The sequence below is a fragment of the Nomascus leucogenys genome, chromosome 25 (genome assembly GCF_006542625.1).
Source record: "Nomascus leucogenys isolate Asia chromosome 25, Asia_NLE_v1, whole genome shotgun sequence".
Taxonomy (NCBI): Eukaryota; Metazoa; Chordata; class Mammalia; order Primates; family Hylobatidae; genus Nomascus; species Nomascus leucogenys.
Genome location: NC_044405.1, coordinates 22,017,532 through 22,031,766, shown reverse-complemented (window position 1 = coordinate 22,031,766; position 14,235 = coordinate 22,017,532). Strand labels below are relative to the sequence as shown.

General features: G+C 58.7%; 1 protein-coding gene across 1 annotated transcript in view; it reads right to left on the bottom strand.

Moving 5' to 3' along the window:
• Positions 1-8,850, bottom strand: part of SIM2 (SIM bHLH transcription factor 2) — a 52,330-nt gene extending 43,480 nt beyond the window's left edge. Inside the window, exon 1 of the mRNA XM_030806313.1 lies at positions 8,044-8,850. Coding sequence (XP_030662173.1) covers positions 8,044-8,218 — 175 coding nt within the window. The 5' untranslated portion in view covers positions 8,219-8,850. The remainder of the gene's footprint in view (positions 1-8,043) is intronic.
• Positions 8,851-14,235: the final 5,385 nt, after the last annotated feature.

The following is a 14,235-nucleotide window of genomic DNA, read 5'->3' as shown; positions in this document are numbered from 1 at the left end:
AGCCCCCCACTGCCGGCCTGCGTGCGGTGCCGCGAGCACCGAACCAGGCAGGAGCCCCCGGGCAGCGCGGGATACGAGGGACGGGGAACCTGACCAGCCATGGAGATCCTGGAGACCGTTCCCGGGGCCGCAAAGCCCTTCCAAGCGGGCAGCCCCGAGTGGGTTCCCGAGGAATCGTCGTGCAGTCACCCAGAGCACGCTGGGTCTCTCAGCCTCCCCGGGAACGCCCTGGGCATCGCGGTCTCTGGAGGCCTCGACCTCTGGAAGCGTAAAATGCACCTCGGCCCAGGGCAGCGGCTTCGCAAACCCTTCCCTATTCGGCAAATAAAAACTTAAAAAAAAAAAAGTTAAAAAAAAAAAAACTATTCCGCAGTTTAAAAAGGGATGACCTTTAATTTCTCCTCCTGGGCCCAAGGAATTAGGGGCTTATCCTGGCTGAGGAGGTGGCTAATTTCCACATACACGATCCCGGGAATAAAATCACAGCTCATTATTCGGGGGCCCCCAGCCTCCACCACGGGGGCAGTGGTGGCTTTTTAATCTCGGGAAATCGCGCTCACCCCACATCACCACCGAGATCAGCAGCACTCCCTCTGCTCTCACCACCAGGTCCTTCCTCCCAGGCCTCGTGGCGGCAGCATTTACAACTGTTTAACCAGCAATGGCAAGAATCAAAATGTGAAGGTCCTGGGATTTGGTGAAGTAAGACTTTACTAAGGACCCAGGAATTCTGATTTCCAAAAAGGGACAAACGCACCCCGGCAGCTGTCCTTTTCTCTGCTGCTGGGTCGTTGCTGGGGTTGGGCAGTTGTCATGGAGCCACCTTTGCCCTGTGCAGTGCTAACGGTGAGCGTGGCCTCTGGGCCCTGGCTTCTTGCAAAGCCCATGGCGGGAAGACTTGGGGAGAAATCTGCACCTACGGAAATGAAACTCCAGACCAGACTCCGCTGCCCGGGATCTCCTGAAAGCCTCCTCAAAGGCCCTGGCTCTACATGCAAAAGTGCATTGGGCACACGGGACAATTTTCTGTATAATTCAAATGCCCGCACACTTCAAGATAACTTGTTCTCTTTTAGATCATTATAGTTTTTCTGTAATTCCTCAAAGCCTCTGCTTTGCCGGCGGAGATTTGAAGCAAACGTCCCTTTCCCACCTGGTGGAAGTGGTCTGGTGCTAGATGTTCCTCCCAAGCACCCCTGCCTCTAGGCCACCCCACCCTGGGGCGGTGGCGCTGCCAGCTGTTCCATTAGAAACCAATGCGGGCGAGGTTTTTTCACTCAGCCCATAAAAATCTACTTTGGTCTAAACGCAGAGACTAAATAAAGATTTGTAACGAAAAGAAAATTGTCTTGGTACTGTAAAGTGATATACACTCCCACGAAAGTGAGGCACTGAGCAGGTGGCCCTTATGTGGACCTAAGGAAGGGCTTTATTTCAAAAATAAGGGGTGAGAAGAGTCTGTGCTAGGCGCCTCGGGGTTAGCGGCTCCCAGCACTCACTGCTCTCCTGGAGCACCAGGGGTCCCCAACCCAGCCTGTGGTTTCCTGCCGGAGGGATGGGGGTGGGGTGGGGGTGAGGGAGGTGAGGTTGGGGCTGGGGGGAGGGGAGCTCCCTGCACCCCTGCAGAGCACTGCAGGACCTGTGGGGACGCTGTGCTGTTGGAAGTCAGGGATGGCCAGGTTGCTGGGACCCCCAGGGAGAAATGGAGGGAAAGGGAGCCAGCGCCTCATTCCTCCCTGCCCCCCAGCACCTGGGAGTGTGTGCATGTTGGTCCCACAGCCTGTCTTCGTTCCTCACACTACAGACACTGCCTCCAAGTGATCCCTCCTCTTCCGAAGCTGGCCCTGGGGGTACTCCAGATGCAGGTCACAGACCATAAACAGCACCACACCAAAAAGACTATTTGGGAGCAAACGGGGAGATAGTTCCTGCACTGTGAGGTGGCCGTCCGCCTTCATGAGGGCACCTAAGGGAGACCTGTAAAGGAGGCAGCCAGCTTCGCGCCTTCCTCTGGGTGGTGGCAGGGACTGTGGGTCCAGCCCAGGACACAGGGCCTGGACTGTGGTAGGAACACCAGGTTAGACGATTCTCTCACTGCCCCTCCGGCAACCTCAGGCATCTAAAAACGGTGACAAAGTCTCCTCACAGGGTTCTTGTGAATATCAAATGCGGTTAACAACAAGAAGGTGCCGGTCCCTAATCCCAGCCCTCCATGGAAAATCGGACCTGGGAGTGTGGAAAATCCAGAACGGTTTGGGAGCCCCCACCTGGGTGCAGGGGTCTCACCCTCCTCCCGACTCCCCCTCCTTGCTTTAAGACGCCAGCTGGGCCCATCTCCTCGGTCTGATCTCCAGAAGGGCCCGACCTCTAATCTCTATTTCTCACCTCCAAAATGGGATTTTTGCGGGATTAAACGAGCGCGGCCCAGCCCGAAGCCCCGGTGTTTGCCGGGCTGCCACCACTTTGTGCCGCCCTCTCTGGCTTTCCCACCCCTTCCCTGCCTGCTTCCTCTCCTCCCCCAGTTACCACCCGCCCCAGGGGGAGCTGGGGTAGGGGAGGGGAGAGGGGTGTCTCTGGGGAGCGTGGCCTTTGGCGCGTTGCGGGCCATCTGAGGACGCAAGGTCTCACTTTCGGATTGCAAACCACTTCAAAGTCAAGAAGGATATGTGCGTGGCGGGAGAGGAGGATGAGGACGAGCTGCCTCTTCCGCTCCCTGCTCCACGCAAGCACATTTTGGGATCCTGGAGCTTTCTGCGCAGGCAGCCTCTACAGCTCCGCCACCCCCGACCTCAGCGTTTACGACCCAGAAGCCGCAGCACGACCCCCTGCAGGGGCGGTGGGCTCAGGGGGCTCCCTTGGGAACACCAGGCGCGGGGAACCTGTGCCAGGGCGTAAGGAGGGAGTTTGGGGCCAGGTTCTCGCCTCGTTGCTCTAGGACAGCCTATAGCTTGAGCTTCTAAGCCTTCTTTCCCCACAAAAGGATCCCAGTAAATTGTCGCAATTTGGGGCGCCTCTGCACGCTTCAATCCTTCTCCCGCCTCGGGGCCCTCCTGTTCTCCCCGGGGTCCCTGAAAAGCCCGTTTCTTGCGCCCTTTTCCAAACTGGGGACCGAGTGAGAAGGGGGTGGTCGTGGGGACGCCCCAAGAAAGCCTCCCGCGGCCGATGGGGAGGGGCAGGGAAGGAGGCTCCTAGCCTGGCAGGGCCTGTCACCCGCGGGTATCCTACGTATTCTGAGGACAGACAGAAGGCCCGGTGCCCCCACTGCCCGTGCCCAGACCTGGGGAGTTCGGACGCCGCCCCAGCAGCTGCTGGCTCCGAGGAGCGCGGCACCCACAGCCGCCCGGAGGCTCCCTTTCCACCCCGGGGTTCAGGGATCCAGGTCCTCCTCTAGCCCCGCGCTGAATCTGCAGCGCGCGTTCCACTTCCTCGCCTGCAACGAAAGCACAGGCCCAGTGCCCGGGTGTCCCCTTTACCACTTCCCGGATTGTCCCCTCTGCGCCTGCGGGCTTTCCCTCCTGGATCCCCAGCTGCAGCCTGGCAGGCTTCAAAGCAGAGATGGGGAACGGGTTGTAAAAAATCTACGTTGTTGTGTTAAACAGTCGATCTTTAATAAATGTGCACTTTTTCCAGCGGAGGTAGAGAATTGCCTCACATCTCTGACGCCCTGACAGGTATAGGGGTGAGTTTCTCCTCACCCAACTCTCCAAATCAAGTCGCTTTGATTCCGGGAAACAATTTCTAAGATAGCCTGGCTTCTCGTGGCGTGCTCAGGTGGAAGTGGTGTTGGGGGCACCTGCAGCTGAATTTAAACCCAAAGGCACCCAGGCACTAGAAGAGTTCAGACTTTGAACCCCACCTCTTTTTGTGTGGGCGAATGAGAGTTTCTGGAGTAGCAATTCCTTCTCCCTCTTTCACCCACACCCATCTTGGGTCTTTCGGGTTGGGGAAAGGGAGATGGGGAGACTCAACCTTGGTTTCCAACTTCACTACTGAGCTGGGTCCTGGGACCAGTCTGTTGTGCCAGGTTTGCAGTGGCACTGCTGAGTCTGGTGCTGGAGGCCCTGCCTCTGACCTCTGATGGGCAGAGGCTGACCTGCGTCCTGCTGCCTGTAGTCAGAGCAGCTATGGCCAGGGAGCAACCAGAGCTGGCCTGCCAGGATGCTTTCGCAGTTTCCAAAGCCCCTATCTCCAGAACGGCGAGCCACACTTTGGGGAGGGCCGGCTGACCATCAGGCCTCAGTGCTGCCTCAGCCCCGAGATTATCTTAACCACCCTCCAAGACTCATTAGGTTTTCAATTTCGAGCCCATGTCCAAAGTCAGCCTTGCTCTCCTGTCCTCTTCCCAGCCCTATCTACCTCCAATTTATTAGTTCACTGTCGAAGGGGAGAAAAGGTGGTCACCCAGAAAGCAGGGGTCTTCAAAGTCCAGGCAGGGAGTCCTCCATCCCTGCCATTCAAGACTCCTTTGAGCCAGGGAATATGGGGAGCTCACAGGAAGGGGTGAGTGGCGTAGGAACAACACTTAACAATTCCCCCCTCACTGCACAGTTTTTGCTTGTGGGACCTCACCCTTCATCACAGCAACCCTGTGCATTGCTAATGGGCCCATTTTACAGACAAGGAGACCAAGGCCGAGTAGCGCAGCATGACAATGGGGCCTCAAACCTGGCTGTAAATGTTGAAAGCATCCCCAAGGCCTTGAACTGGCTACCAAGTGGGGTGCTTACCCTGGTTCTGGTGGTCTCCCTCTGCCTTACACACAGGGACCCCTCTGAGTTCCTCTTTCTGTCTTAACAACTGAGGAGATCTATGTTAAAAGGAACAGAGGCTGGCAGCCTCCTGGGTGCAGTGGAGTAAGAACGTGGCCCACAGGACCGCAGTGGCAGCAACTGGCCTTGGGAAAGTCCTGTGTCATGTCTGGCCTTAATTTCCCCATGTATGAAGGGTTAATCTGGTGATCCTCATAGTTCCTTAGGACTACGCTATTCTTTTTTTTTTTTTTTTTCTAAGCTGGTCTCTAGATTCTTTACCCCAGCAATCCACTTGCTTTGAGACAAGACCGCCCTTGGCGGATCAATTCCTCATGGTATTTTTCACCTTGCAGCTGAGAGCCTGAGGCGATCTGAGAGCCCCTGCCACAGCCCGGGACCACCCTGGCCCTAAAACCTCCCTAGGGCCACCACTCTGACCCTGGCAGCTCAGACAGATCCTATTCCAACCCCGCAGCCATATCCTCCCTTGCAGACCCAGTTTCCCTGAGAAGAGGTTAAATCAATCAAGATGCCACTCCACTGCCACTCTTTGGAGCTACTGGAAGGGTGACCAGTTTGCATAAATGGACTCCAGTTCGCATAATGGAGGTCTTTCTAAACGCATCTTCTTCCTCCGCCCCAAGCTCCCAGCTTCCCTACTCCTCAGCCCCAGACTGACTGAGGGCCAAGGCCTGGGAGCAGCTGTCCTGACGAATTCCAAGGATATGTGTCCACCCGCTCCAGGTCTACCCCTACCCCAGGCATTGCACGAATGGGGGAGGGAGGGACTAAGCCACTGCTCCCTTCCTTTCCGAGGGGGACCGAACAGGTTCAGGGCTCTTTCCAAAACTCTAGGGGCAAACAGCTCCCTTCCAGAGTGCCAACTTCCAGGGTCACCCCCAAAAGACACACAGGAAGCCCCTCAACTGCTCCCAAACCTGCCACCAGTGTAAGATGCTCAAGGCCTGACCCCCAGAAGGACCACCCCCGCCCAAACTCAGGGCCCTGCAATTCTGAGCCCAAATGCCTGGAGACTTGCTTTTCAGAGCCAGAACGCACAGACCCGGTTTAAAGGTGGCTAAGCGGTACACCCACCACTTCGCAGCTTTTAACAGGCTCTCCGGGAAATCCCACAAACAGCGAACAGCTTTTGAGCAGCCGTGTTTTCTCAGCCCTCCCTTACTAATTTCTGGCTTAACTGAAATCATTGACCACAAATCATTTAATCTTTGGATTGTTTCTTCGAAGGCTTTTTCTATTTCTAAAGGTGGCAGAAGGCAGTGAGCGCCCTCTTGTCCGGATTCCACACCTGCTTTGTTGCATGCGGTTAAGAAACGGCTCATCCCAGCAAACCAGTTACCACCACGCCTCCCCGGAAGGAGACTCATAAAACCGAATGTTCTTTTAATTTCCCCTGAAACATCAACCGGAGTGGAATCATCCCTAGTTCTCTGCCACCAACGGGTCACCCTTGAGCAGACAAGTAGCGACCACCTTGGGCAACAGCTCTCAGCTGGAGGGTCTGGGACTGGGGTATCTTTGCCACGTTCCGAGTAGGAAAAGGAGGAACCTGCGCTGGGCTGAAGGACCGCTGCGCCCGAGAGGAGAGCGCCCCGCGGCCGCGCGGTAGGGCCGGGTGGCACAGGAGAGGCCAAGGGTCCGCTTCCAGCCCCCTCCGCTGCCGGGTGCTCCCGGGTCAGCCCGCGCCTGGCTCCTGGGCCGGGGAGCCGCGGGGCTGGAGGCCGCGCTTGCAGACCGGCCTTCTGCGCTCCACCAGGGAGGCGCCGAGAAGCGCAGCTCCAGACCCAGCGACCAGCACAAATAACAGGCTTGGCAGCGGCGAATGCAAAAGGTCGAGCTTTCCGATTTCGAGTAGAGTGCCTGGTGGGGATGGCGCTATGGAGGCGCCCTGCGGCCTAGGGACACCTGTCTCCTGTTCTGCACCGACCGTCCGGCGCCTTGCGGCGGAAGTTGTCTCCCTATCCCGGCACTGGCTCCCGGGGCTCCAGAGGCCGGCGCAGCCCTCCCAGCTCCTGGGCCCAGAGGACCCATCAGACCCCTGAGCAGCGCGCCTCCCAGCAAAGAGTCAAATCCTTCGGGCTAGGCCGCAGCGACCCCGCTGGGAGCAGAGGCGCTGGAAGACGCGGCCCGGAACGCTTGGGACGCCAAAAGCGAACGTTGTGGTGACCAGGCCTTCCTGAGACCTGCTGCTCGGAGGTGCCTGGCCGGGTAGCCACTGTCACCAGCGGCAGCCGGCGTGGGCGGCGGGGCAGCCCACCCAGCGCGCCACCATTTCTTCCTGTTGCGAGTCTTCGGGACCGCGTGTCCCAGCGCCCCTGGCCCACTGGCACATTTTCAATCCTGAAAAGAACGTCAGCGCTCAGCTCTGTCTGCCATTTTCGAATTAATCGGCCCCCTCTCTTTCAACCGGATCTCAGCTCACCAACCGGGTAGGGGGGCGGGTCTCTCCTGCCCTGACTTCCCGCACCCCAGCCTCACGAGAGGGCCCGACTCAGCACAAGTATTCGCTCTGTGGCCTCAGCCTGCAGTGCCTGGGCCTCACCGTGATCCCCGCTGACTCGCAGCACCTGAAGCTGACCCTCCTTCACCTCCTCCAGGAAGAGAAAAAAAGAGGGAGGAATGAAGGAAAAATAAAGGGAATTGCAGAAAGAAAAGAAGGAAGGGAAGGAGGGATAAAGAAAGGAAGGGATGGGGAAAGAAAGAAAGCAAAACAAAACCTGGGTGAACTTCCAAAGAAAGGAAGGAAGGCAGAAAAGGAAAGAAAACAAACCAATGCATTAGCAAAGGAAGGAAGGAGGGAGAGAGCGAAGGAAGGAAGGGGAGAATGAAAGAGGAAGAAAGAAAGAGAAAGAGAAAGAAAGAAAAGAGAAAGAAAGAAGAAAGAAAGAAAAAGAGAGAGAGAGAAAGAAAAAAATCCAAACCAAACCAGAATGCATTGGCGAAGGAAGGAAGGAGGAAAGGGAGAAAGCAGAAAACCAGAAAGAACTCGCTGGCCGTCAGGACCGGGGAACTGCCTGCCCCTGGAACAATTCGTAATTCGCCCTCACCCAGCCCTGGCCAGGAGAGGGTTTGGTCGCCTGGGCCGCCAAGGCCCTGGCCCCTCGCCCCAAGCCAGCGCCGAAGCCGAAGACCCTCACGCAACCTCCCTCAGACGCCCCAGCTCTGGACGCCAGGCCGCGGCAACCCCTCTGGGCGGGCTGGCTTGCGCTTCCCGCCTGGGCCGAGGCCGCCGGGCTCCCCAGCGTCTCCGGCCGACCACCTGAGGCCTCACCTTCGGGGAAGACGGCGCGCATCTTCAGGTAGCTTGTGGTGAGGCGGATGATGGACGCTTTGTCCAGCTGCGAGGTGATGGCCGACGGCAGCGGGAGCAGCTTGGCCAGCTCGTAAAACTCGCCATTTTCCTTCTCCCTCCTGGTCTTGGCCGCATTCTTGGACTTCTCCTTCATCGCGCCTCGGCTCCGGGCATATTAGACCCGGCCGTGCTCCAGGCCCGCGGAGCCCCACTCGGGCTGCGGCGGCGGGGATGGGGAAGGGGGAGCCGGGAGCCAGGTGAGTCCGCGGAGTGGGCCGCGGGCAGGTGCGGGGTCCTCCCGGGGTTCCGAGACGCCTCCCCGCAGCCGCCGGGCCTGAGCTCCGAGCAACCCGGCGGCGCCGCCCGCCGCTGCCCGGGGCGCAGCCTCCTCCGGGCTGGACCGTCCTGCAGCAACCGGAGCCCCGTTACTGCTCGCTCCTGTTTCCTCCTTCCTGCCTCTCCTGCCTCGGCCTTCCTGGGGGCGTGGGGGCGGCCGGCGCGGAGGCGGAGGCGCTGCTTACTCCTTCGCCGAGTGTTCGAACCCGCTGCGGCAAGGCCCCTCCGGACCGGAGGGCGGCATGGGCGGCGGTGGCCGCGGAGCCATGGAGTAGGAGCCCAGCGGAAGGGAGCGAGCCGGAGGCGGCTGGGGCCTGGCTCTGGCCGGGGAGCGCTCTCCTGCCCTTCCTAGCGGCTCCCTGTGCCTGGAGACGCAGCGCCGGAGCCCGCCATCTGTGGCTAGGCGCAGCACCTCCGCTGTCCACGTGCGGCCGAGCCGCGTTTGTTTATGGCGGACCCGCCTTCGGGCGGAGCACTGGCCGCCCGGGTCCCGGAGGGGGGGCGGGAGGGGGGAGGGACCGCGGCGGGGGCGGGGGCGGCGAATCTTGCCTCCGACCCCGCCGCGGCCCTGGAGTCACAGGCGCGCCTCCGCGTCGCTGCCTCCAGGGACTCTCCCGGGAGAGACCCGAGCGCTCCCGGGTTCGGGGAAGTCGCGGTGAGTGCACACGGCGCGCCGCGGAGACCAGCTCCTGAGCGCCGGTCGCCGGACCCCGGAGCTAGGATGGGCGGCGGGGAGGGCGAGGGAAGGAGGGGTGCCAAGGCCGCCCCTGTGGCTCTCGGGCAGGTCACCAGCAGGCGCGGCCGAGAGGAGGCGGCGCGACTCGTTGGCCAGGCGCCCTGCCGGGGGAGGATCGAGCCTTCCGAGGGTGCGCTGGTCCCGCGTCCTGGCCCTCCCGGTGTTGCAGGTCCAAGAACTGAAAGGGGGAAAGCCAGGAGCCCCCCTCCCCGCCATTATACACACACATGGAAACGGCGTGAGTGGCTCCGAAGTGACCCTTCTGCCCTTTCTGTCCTCGAAACACTAAGGTGAAGAGAGATTGTCGCCTTCTCTGGAGGAACGGGAGGCCGCAGGGGCGCTCAGGCCAGGGGAAGGGAGGGGCCATGGAGCCCAGCCGAGTGGCGAGGCCTCTCCCAGGGCGCCGGCGGAAACAGGGCCCAACTGCTGGGGCGGCCGCAAGAGCAGCCCGATTCAGCGCAGCCGGAATTTTGAGGAATCGTCGTTGGGCGATTAAGGGCCAAGGTCGCTGAGCCAGGGTCACAGGGTGGGCGCAGGTGGCGCAGGTGGGGCCCATGGTGATGGGGCAGAAAGCAATTGGAGAAAGAAGACTCCGTTGCAGACGCGGCCAGTGGACATTCCGGAGCTCTCCTTCAGGGCCATTTTGGACCTAAAGAGTCCTTTTGTCACCCCTCTGCCCTCCCCTGTCCAGCTCCTGCAGCCTGGAAATGGGTGTGCGGCCCAGAGTCCTCCGCGCACCCCTGCAGCGGCGGTCGCATAACCCCACCTCTTCCAGGAGTGCAGCTTTCCAGGCCCCCCAGGCCAGAGACAGGCTCAGAGGACGCAGGGCAGTTCCTTACCTTGGCATCGAGATCATGTGGGGACTCTCGGCCGTGTGCCACAGGCTGCAGAGCCGTGGAGCAGTGGGGTGCGTGACCTGGAGGTCAGCAGGGGCCGGGAGGACACCGGGCCGCGGATGCGGGCGCAGAGATTTGGGTTCCCGGTGTCACTGCTCTCGCCACTGGCCCGGCATCATGAGCCTGCTGCTCCGAAAACTCGCCGTCGGACAGCGACTGAGTATCCGCTTCCCTCCCCTGTCCCTCCCCTGCGCCAGGAAGGCCTGGCCTTCGGCAACCGTGCCTGCAGCAGGCACTCCTGACCTTTTCCAGGGACTCCTTTGAAGGTCAAAAGTTCGAAGGCGTTCGAAGCCGAGCAGGCTCCCTCCAGGGGCTGGAAGGTGTGCGCAAACCCGGGCTCGCCCCCTGCCTGTCCCTAGCCCCTTGCGCAGCCCACATAGTGGCAAGGGCCCGCAGGCGTGGTGCTCCGAAACCGCGACGCCAGCACAGAGGAACAGTGCTTTCCTTTGGGGTTTCGGATCCAGGAGCGCTTTCCTGTTGCGGAGGCTTGAGCCGAGGGCCATGGGCTAGCGGCGCGGGTCTGCAATGCCCAAGCCTGGCTAGTCGGGCCCACCTCCGCACCCAGGATCCCGCTCCTGGCTGCGCTGACAGCTGCCGGCTCGGGGTCTCTGGGAGAAGGGGCTCCAAGGGGTTAGAGGCTACGGCCCCTGCCCCTGCCGCAGCTTCCGCAGGCGGCCCCCTGAGCCCGCTCTGGCACCTCCTGGGCTTCGGGAGGATTTAATGCATTTCTCACCCCCACGACTTCCGACCCTCAATTATGGACCCGGGAGAATTCCTCCCGGGCTTGAAAGGGATTACCCAGATCGCAGAAACATGGCTAAGTGGAAGTGGGAGAAACCTGACAAGTAAGAAGAATGGAAACTTTCCTCAAGGCAAATTTCCCGGATTTTACGGGAAAGCGCACTTGTCTTCCCAGGAACAGCCTCTGTTCACGTGTCCGCGAGGCGGGCGCGAAGTGCGCTATGGGAGGTAGAGCAAGGCCGTGTTTGAAGACTGGAAGATACGTGGGTGTGAGATACCTCCAGGCCCAACGCCTGCCCAGCAGCTGCCCAAGCAGACGTTGTGTACTCGGCTCCCCCAAGCACATCCTTTCGCCGTACACGCGCACGCGCACACACACACACACATCCACACACACACGCAGCTGTGGCTCTGGGGTCCCTGATGGAACCATGCAAAGTACCAAAAGTACACGGGCACCGCACCTCGAGGTTTCCCAGGTAGGAAGGACAGGGATGCCTCTGAGGAATCGTGAAGGAAGAAACCCAGCCCTTGGTAGGGGCCGTCCCGGAGCTCTCCCTGCCGGAGCGGGAGCCTGGGGCCCTCCGAAAAGGACACTTAGAGTTAATACCCACAGGCCGTATGTGGGATAGTTAGTATGAAGCTGGAAGCGCTGTTGGAATGGAAAAGTACGGGGCAGGTGCTCACTAGAGTGGTCAGGAGCATCGGCGGTGATCGCAGGTTGGGACACCTCCTACGTCTTTCCCTTCTGGCGCGGGGAGAAGAAATTCCTGGTCCACGTATTGGGCCTAAAGCCGAACGCCCAGCTCAGAACGCCCGGACCAGCCTCGCGGGCCCCACGGGGGAGGCAGAGATGGAGCGCACGACCCCCGAGTCCGAGGCACTATCAGAAATGGCAGTTCACCCACTGGCCCCGAAGGAGCCTGCAGAGTAGGGAATGAACGGAGACTAGGGGCTGGAAAAGGGCGGTGTGGAGAGGGGTCGGACGCATTGAGGTCCAGAGCTGGCAGGGCGTCCCCACCCGCAGTCTGTCCCGCCGCGCGTGGGAGCAAGCCGCCTCGTACCCCACCTCTTAGAAATGTTCCATTAGGAAACTTATCTGGAAGAAATTCAGGCCCCAAGAGGAACGGGGGGGGCCCGGATCGCCTCACATGTGCTTGGATTTTCCGCTTCAGATGCTCCGCAACTGTCCTTCTCCAGGCCGCGCCGGCGCCTACCTGCTATCCATCCCCAGCGGAAACCGACTTTCAAGGGAAGAACTCCCGGCCGTTCCCCGCGGGATGGGAGAGGCTATTGCAGTGGCAGCAGGAGATCAGAGACCTTGTCACTAAGGAGGTGGGGGAGGGGGAAGAATTTCCAACCTCTGAAGTGGAGTTTAAGAACTTCCACTGCCCCAGCAAGCAGAGGCAACAGAAAATCCAGGACTGCGTTGATTCAAGCCTATTTGGTTTATACGCCCTTGTCTACACCCGCAATTATGATATGGTTACTCCAGAAAAGTCCGCTTGGCCCAGCATCACATATATGATCTTTTCATGGCTGGGAGGATTTTTGGTCTGGGCTGTCTGAAAGATTTCCTCCTCCTTTCCATGTGTAAACCCTGTGGAGACGTCACCAACTGTCCTTGGGGTCAATGCTACTTCCAGAAAGGACCGGAGGACAATCACAGTATTACTACCCACTGCTTACAAATAATTACAGGTATCCAGAGCAAGTCGGGAATAATTTATTCCTCCAGAGGCCAAGACCGTAATTCGTTCTGTTTGCTGTTTCCTCAAGTAGTAGGGAGAAATTTATGTCTCTTTTTTGCTTCTTTTAATAAATTATTTCACTGGGAGTTACTCCCTGGGAGAGTCTTTTCTTTTAGGTTGCTCAACATGTCTGATTATCTCATTACATGCAGCAACCCCTGGCAGATCAGCCTTTGTGCCCTGGGTCTAGAGACCCCATTAGTCCAGAGCCATCACCCCCAACTGGGAGACCACAGCTCTCTCTCCCGCAGAAGAGAAGAGGGAGGGATGGAGGAATCCCCGGGGTGGGGGATAATGTCCACCTCCTGGGCCGCTTGTTGAGGCAAGGAGCTGCCTGAAGCTGAGCGTCTTGGTTCATGTGCTTGGACTTGGTTGTCCGGGATAACTTTGGGTTCTGGGATTGGGAGCAAGAGAGGGTCCCCAGGCAGTTCCTCCTGTCCCAGGATTTGCATAGCTGCTGCCCACTTCTCCACTCCCCTCAAGGTGACGCTTTTAGGGGAATGAAAACGGTGTCCTTGGTAGTTAATGATAGTGATTAACTAATTAATGATAGGGACTAGCAAAGTCCTTGAGTGAGTGACCAACGCTGCACCTGGGTTGCCACACGTTCCTTCTAGTTTTACCTGGGGTCGAGGGGTGAGCCCTTTGCCCTGCATTTTTCCTTCCCTGTCTCCCAAGCCTGCTCCTCTTTCTCGCTGGTCCCTGAGGAGGCTTCTGGACTTCGGTGGGCCCCTTACGATGCACACAGACATCCAGTGACTGACCTTCAGTGAGGGTGGGGACTCGTCTCGAGCACCCAGGGGTGGCTCCCTAGGCCTGACCATGGATTCTGGGGAAAAGGACAAGGACAAGGGAGCCCAGCTTCCAGCGCGGACCTCATCCCGCTCCCCCTCACCCCGCCCCCTACGACCTGCCTCCCTCTCCCAGAGGGCTCTCCGTCCAGCTTAACAGAAATATGACCTCAAAGTCCTGTGTCGGGGAGAGGCAGCACATCTGCTCCCCAGCAAAGCCCTCCTTTCGGTCTGGAAACATCCCCATGGCTTCCAGAGGGCCCAAGAAGCATCTGGAAACCCCTGCGCTGGAAGAGTCTTAGTCTGGTGTGCACTGAAATTCCTCAGTGGTTACATCAATTACACACCATCTTGAAATCTGAAAACCGATTAGTTCATTAATGACGTCGCGAAACAGCCCTTCAAAGACATGAACCAAAAAATCCCATTTAAGAAACAAAACAAAACCTACCCACCTAAGGTAAACCTTTCTGTACATCAAGAAAAGCACAAATTACGGGGCTTACATTTTTTTCCCTAAGCATATAATAATTGTGATAGCCAACCCTTAATATAGAATGGGGCTGCTATAGTCCTTTAAAGACACAAACTCGTTTGGTTTGAATAATATAGGAGGTCTATTTGCAAAGCAACCCTATCAGCGAGGAATCTACTCCCTAATCCAAACAAATCTGTAAGAAGAGGCACATTCATTCATTGGAGGTTTAAAGAGAGAAAGTTACAGAAAGGCCGGCGGGCAGGCAGGCCCCGCTGGGTTGGCCCCTCCAGCCAGGCCGGGGCGCGTGTCCACCCCAAACCCGGGCGTGGACATTTTCCCGCTTCGAGCGGATTTTTCTTTTTCTTTCTTTCTTTCTTTTCTTTTGAAGGTCAGCGTGAAAGGTGAGTTTTCTGAGAGGTGTGCGTCGGGGAGCCCATTCATA